General features: G+C 45.2%; 1 protein-coding gene across 1 annotated transcript in view; it reads left to right on the top strand.

Moving 5' to 3' along the window:
- Nucleotides 1-404: 404 nt before the first annotated feature.
- The window catches only part of NLRP8 (NLR family pyrin domain containing 8), a 31,457-nt gene continuing 25,703 nt past the window's right edge, over nucleotides 405-6,158 (top strand). The window contains exons 1-2 of the mRNA XM_017892531.1: nucleotides 405-842; nucleotides 5,537-5,611. Coding sequence (XP_017748020.1) covers nucleotides 476-842; nucleotides 5,537-5,611 — 442 coding nt within the window. The 5' untranslated portion in view covers nucleotides 405-475. The remainder of the gene's footprint in view (nucleotides 843-5,536; nucleotides 5,612-6,158) is intronic.

Genomic DNA, 6,158 nt, shown 5'->3' with positions numbered 1-6,158 from the left:
TGATCCATTTTTTAAGAATAAAAACTTTGTTGAATTTGAGATCACTTTTAATCTAATAGAGCCTTCTAACCAACCATATATTTTCTAGATTTTAGCTTCACTGAATTATTTTACCTGCTTCTCATTTTTCTTTTTGCTAAACCTTTTGTGAAGGTTTTGATATTTTGCTTGCCTCTTTCCCAAAAGGAGGCATAGAGAATAAAAACTACAAACAATCCATCAGTCTAATGGACTAATCCCAAACATTCAGTGCATCTTCAGTTTTTCCACAGGGCAGAGAATCTTTGAGGAAAGGAGGTAAAGGGAGTACGCGGCATGCAGAATACTCTGCCAAGTAAGTGTTACATTAATCTGTCTTCTTTGGTGGTGTTTTCATCTTATTTTATTGTTTTATGTTTCTGCAGGTCTCGTGTTTCTCTCTTCTGATCAGTTGTGTTTATCGTGGACACGGAGGTGTTCTCTGCCTTGACTAAAGATGAGTGATGTGAATCCACCCTCTGACACCCCCGTTCCCTTTTCATCCTCCTGCACTCACAGTTCTTGTAATCCACCCTGGACATTCTCCTGCTACCCCGGCTCCCCCTGTGAAAATGGGGTCATGCTGTACATGAAATATGTGAGCAACGAGGAGCTACGATGGTTCAAGCAGTTATTACTGACTGAATTCAGAACTGGCACCATGCCCATCACCTGGGACCAGGTCAAGACAGCCAGTTGGGCAGAGATGGTTCATCTCTTGATAGAGCGTTTCCCTGGACGACGAGCTTGGGATGTGACTTCAAACATCTTTGCCATGATGAACCGTGAAAACATGTGTGCTGTAGTATGCAGAGAGATAAATGGTGAGTGTTGATCTGGTGGATAAACTCGGGGTGAGCTTGGCTGCTGGGCAGCTAAATACTCTACTTGCCACCCCTATCGCTTATTGGCCATCTGAGCAAAATGCAAATAGTGGAGGAAGATAATAGATCTAACCCAAAGGCGAAGACTGTCATATGGGCATTTCTTATACTTTTTTTTTTTTTTTTTTGAGATAGAGTTTCGCTCTTCTTACCCAGGCTGAAGTGCAATGGCAAAATCCCGGCTCATGGCAATCCACCTCCCAGATACAGGTGACTCTCCTGCCTCAGCCTCCTGAGTAGCTGGGATTACAGGCGCCCACCACCACACCCGGCTAATTTTTTTTGTATATTTAGTAGAGATGGGGTTTCACCATGTTGGCCAGGATGGTCTCGAACTCCTGACCTCAGGTAATCCGCCTGCCTTGGTCCCCCAAAGTGCTGGGATTGCAGGTGTGAGCCACTGTGCCCAGCCCATAAGGGCATATTTTTTAAAACCCTAACTGAATACTGCTTATATGCGGTGAAGGTCAAATGAAGACATGGAGAAGTAGGGAGTAAAATAGTGCAAAAGCGTATGCTGTGGAAACAGTAAACAGAAGAAAGCTGGTATGGCTATGGTGATGTCAGCAGTGCTCTATTTAAAGCGAGAAGGTTAAAGATTTTAAAAGGCTGTTTTGCAGCAACAAAGGGTCAGTCCCACTGGAGGATGCTGTAATCCAAAAGCTCATCTTCCCTATGTATAAAGCAGAGCTGGACTACAGTCGTCCCCTTATCCAACGTTTTTCTTTCTGAAGTTCGTTACCCGTGGCCGATCATGGCCAAAAATAGATGAGTACAGTAGAGTGAGATATTCTGAGAGAATATCTCAGAGAGACCACATTTACATACCGTTTATGATAGGAGAGTATTATAATTGTTCTATTTCATTATTATTAATCTTTTACTGTACCTAATTTATAATTTAAACTTTTATCATAACTAGGTATGTATTTTTTTTTTCTATTTTGAAACGGAGTCTTCATTTTGTCACCCAGGCTGGAGTGCAGTGGTGCGATCTCAGCTCACTGCAACCTCCACCTCCTAGGTTCAAGCAATTCTCATGCCTCAGCCTCCCTAGTAGCTGGGATTACAGGTGCGCACCACCACGCCTGGCTAATTTTTGTATGTTTAGTAGAGATGGGGTTTCACCACGTTGGCCGGGCTGGTCTCGAACTCCTGACCCTAGGTGATTTGTCTGCCTCGGCCTCCCAAAGTGCTGGAATTACAGTCATGAGACACCACACCCAGCCTAGGTATGTATTTTTAAAAATCAGTATCTACATGGTTCAGTACTATCCACAGTTTCAGATATCCACTGGGAATCTTGGAACATAGACCCTGCAGAGAAGGGGGGACTACTGTATTAAAGGAAAAATACACCAATCCAGAAACATGATAGGAGCTGTGAACCTGCCTCTCCCAATAGCCGATGTTACAAGTAGTCAGTCTCATCAGTAAGAATGGAGAAGACATCAGCTCCACAATTTTATTTATTTATTTATTTATTTTTTTATTTTTTTTGAGACGGAGTCTCGCTCTGTCTCCCAGGCTGGAGTGCAGTGGCCGGATCTCAGCTCACTACAAGCTCCGCCTCCCGGGTTTACACCATTCTCCTGCCTCAGCCTCCCGAGCAGCTGGGACCACAGGCGCCCACCACCTCGCCCAGCTAGTTTTTTGTATTTTTTAGTAGAGACGGGGTTTCACCGTGTTAGCCCGGATGGTCTCGATCTCCTGACCTCGTGATCCACCCGTCTCGGCCTCCCAAAGTGCTGGGATTACAGGCTTGAGCCACCGCGCCCGGCCATCCACAATTTTAAACATAAACAACAGGAGACTGGGTGCCCAATGACTCCTTAGCCACTGGCACCCCAGCAGCTGGCTCAGCACCTAGCATGTTATAGTTGCTCGAATATTAGATGGCTAGAGAGTAATTGATTGTGAAAAGGAACTTTGTTTTGATAAGGCAGCCCAGGAAGTCCTCTTTGAGGAAGTGATGCTAAGGTTGGGACCTAACACGGGAGAACATAGCTCATCATGTGGAAAGGAGAGAGAGTCAATGGAAAAGAAAATCAGAGGGGATGGAAACTCCATTGCCCAGTGGTAGAGAAAATCTTAGTGTTAAACAGAAAAATGTTAATATTTACTAAAACCCGATGAAAACACACAGAGAGGCCGGGCAAGGTGGCTCATGCCTGTAATCCCAGCACTTTGGGAGGCAGAGGTGGGCAGATCACCTAAGGTCAGGAGTTCGAGACCAGCCTGGCCAACATGGTGAAACCCGGTCTCTACTAAAAGTACAAAAAAAAAAAAAATTATCTGGGCATAGTGGCGGGCACCTCTAATCCCAGCTATTCGGGAGGCTAAGGCAAGAGAATTGCTTGAACCCTGGAGGTGGAGGTTGCAGTGAGCTAAGATCATGCCACTGCACTCCAGCCTGGGTGACAAAAGCAGAACTCCATCTCAAGAAACACACACACACACACACACACACACACACACACACAGAGAGAGAGAGACACAGACACAGACAGTTGATCCTCATTTTTCATGGATTCTGTATTCATGAATGTACCTACTCATTAAAATGTATTTGTAACCCCCAAATCAATACTTACAGTGCGTTCAAGATCATTCCCAGACAGCAACGCAGCAGAAACATCAAGTTGACCTCCCAGCCGAGGTCAAACAAAGCGACGCTCTGCCTTCTGGCTTCAGCTCTCACCCTGTAAGCCAGCGTCATTTCCACAACTATTTGGTGCCACACTTCTGTGCTTTGAGTTGGTGGTTTTGCTGTTTAAAATACTACCCAGCCCGGGCACGATGGCTCATGCCTATAATCCCAGCACTTTGGGAGGCTGAGGCGGGAGGACCATGAGGTCAGGAGTTCGGGACCAGCCTGGCTAACACGGTAAAACCCCGTCTCTACTAAAAAATACAAAAATTAGCCTAGCATGGTGGCACACGCCTGTAGTCCCAACTACTTGGGAGGCTGAGGCAGAAGAATCACTTGAATCCAGGAGGCAGAGGTTGCAGTGAGCTGAGATCACACCACTGCACTCCAGCCTGGGCCACAGAGTGAGACTTTGTCTCAAAAAAAAAAAAAAATGGTACCCAAACTAGTGCTGATGTGCTTTTCTGTCTTCCTCAGGGCAAGAAGGCTGTGCTGTGCCTTAGGGAGAAAATACATGTGTTAGCTGAGTTTCCTTTAGGCAGGATTTATCAGTGTGCTTGGCCATGAGCTCAGTGTTAATAATCAACAATACATACTAAGTAAGGTGTCTTTAAACAAAAACACATGTAAAACAAGTTTTTATATTGATCAGTCGATGAAAATATTGTAACCAGAGGCGAGCAGGAAACAAACCCTGCATTTTCCGGGGAGCAATGGTTCAGTATTAGCGAATTCAGTGTTCACAAGAATTTTATAGACGAGAACTACCAGGCGTAACAAGAATCAATGACTATATGTGTATGTGTATATATAGATATACATGTGTACATGTATGTGCACACATAGATATTAAACTAGAAGTTCCTTGGTATCCATGGGGGATTGGTTCCAGGCTGTCCCTCAAGGGTACTGAACAAATTCATGGGTGCTTAACTCCTTCATATAAAATGGCATTGTATTTGCATAGAACCTGTACACATCCTCCCGCAGACTTAAAATCACTCTAAATTATTTATAATACCTAACACAATGTAAATGCTATGTAAATAGTTGTTATCCTGTATTGGTTGTTTTTATTTTTGAGACAAGGTCTTACTCCATTTCCCAGGTTGGAGTGGAGTGGTATGATCATGGCTCACTTGAGCCTCCACCTCCTGAGCTCAAGTGATCCTCCTGCCTCAGCCTCCCGGATGGCTAGGACTATAGGCATGCCACCATGCCCAGCTAATTATTTTTTATTTTTTTTATTAGAGTTGAGATCTTGCCATGTCGCCCAAGCTGGTCTCAAAGTCCTTGGCTCAAGTGATCCTCCTGCCTCAGCCTCCCAAGTAGCTAGGACTACAGGTGTGCCACCACGCCCGGCTAATTATTTTTTGTTTTTTTAGTAGAGTTGAGGTATTGCTATGTTGCTCAAGCTGGTCTCAAACTCCTTGGCTCAAGCAGTCTTCCTGCCTCAACCTCCCAAAGTGCTGGGATTACAGGCGTGAGCCACAGTGCCCAGTCTTGTATTGGTTTTTTAATTGTATTATTTTATTGTTGTATTTTTATTGGGTTTTTAATTTATTTTCCATCCTCAGTTGGTTGATTCCACAGATGTAGAACCCGTGGATACGAAGGGCCGACTGGATGCATAGATACACCCCTACGTAGATATTAAACTGTGCATATATTTTATAGACTCATATGTGTGTATGAGTATGTGTGTATTTCTCCCTCAGTGTCTAGCTGTGCTATCCATTTATAACGTGTTATTGAATACCTTACTTAGTGCATCACAGAACAACACCTTTTTGCATTTCCTAAAATTCCTGTGATAGAGATAGATCTAGGTGATTTTTCTTCTCCCTGAACGGAGGTGGTGAGAGGGTGAGACTCTTAAGGCGTGTGGCCACCTCTGTCCTAAAAAGGCCGTTGGCTCCATGCTGTTTCCCTGCTACCAAGATCTTATGATTCCCATGGAACAGGCTCCTTTTTTCTGTTCCAGGCATTCTACATACCTTGGAACCAGAGGACTTGAATGTGGGAGAAACACAGGTGAATCTGGAGGAAGGAGAATCTGGTATGTGCCTGCATCATAGCAGACCCTGGTGAAAACATGGGCTATGGATTGGGATGAGCCACTTAGTGCCTAAAGCAAGGCAGATTGTAAGTTACCATATCCAGTGTCTCTTCTGCAATCAGAACTTAAGCAAAAAGAGACGGGCTGAGGTGGCTCGCACCTGTAATCCCAGCACTTTGGGAGGCCGAGGAGGGCAGATCGCCTGAGGTCAGGAGTTTGAGACCAGCCTGACCAACATGGGGAAACCCCATCTCTACTAAAAATAAAAAAATTAGCCAGGCGTGCTGGCAGGCGCCTATAATCCCAGCTTCTTGGGAGGCTGAGGTGGAAGAATCGCTTGAACCTGGAAGGCGGAGGTTGCAGTGAGCCAAGATCGTGCCACCGCACTCCAGCCTGGGCGACAGAGGGAGACTCCACCTTGAAGAAAAAACAAAACAGACACAAACCAGACCAGGCTAGGCAGTGGCTCACGCTTGTAATCCCAGCACTTTGGGAGGCTGACTGGGGGTGGATCACTTGAGGTCAGGAGTTTGAGACCAGCCTGGCC

This window comes from Rhinopithecus bieti, unplaced genomic scaffold (genome assembly GCF_001698545.2).
Source record: "Rhinopithecus bieti isolate Rb0 unplaced genomic scaffold, ASM169854v2 scaffold_22436, whole genome shotgun sequence".
Taxonomy (NCBI): domain Eukaryota; kingdom Metazoa; phylum Chordata; class Mammalia; order Primates; family Cercopithecidae; genus Rhinopithecus; species Rhinopithecus bieti.
This window is presented reverse-complemented; position numbering and strand designations above follow the sequence as displayed.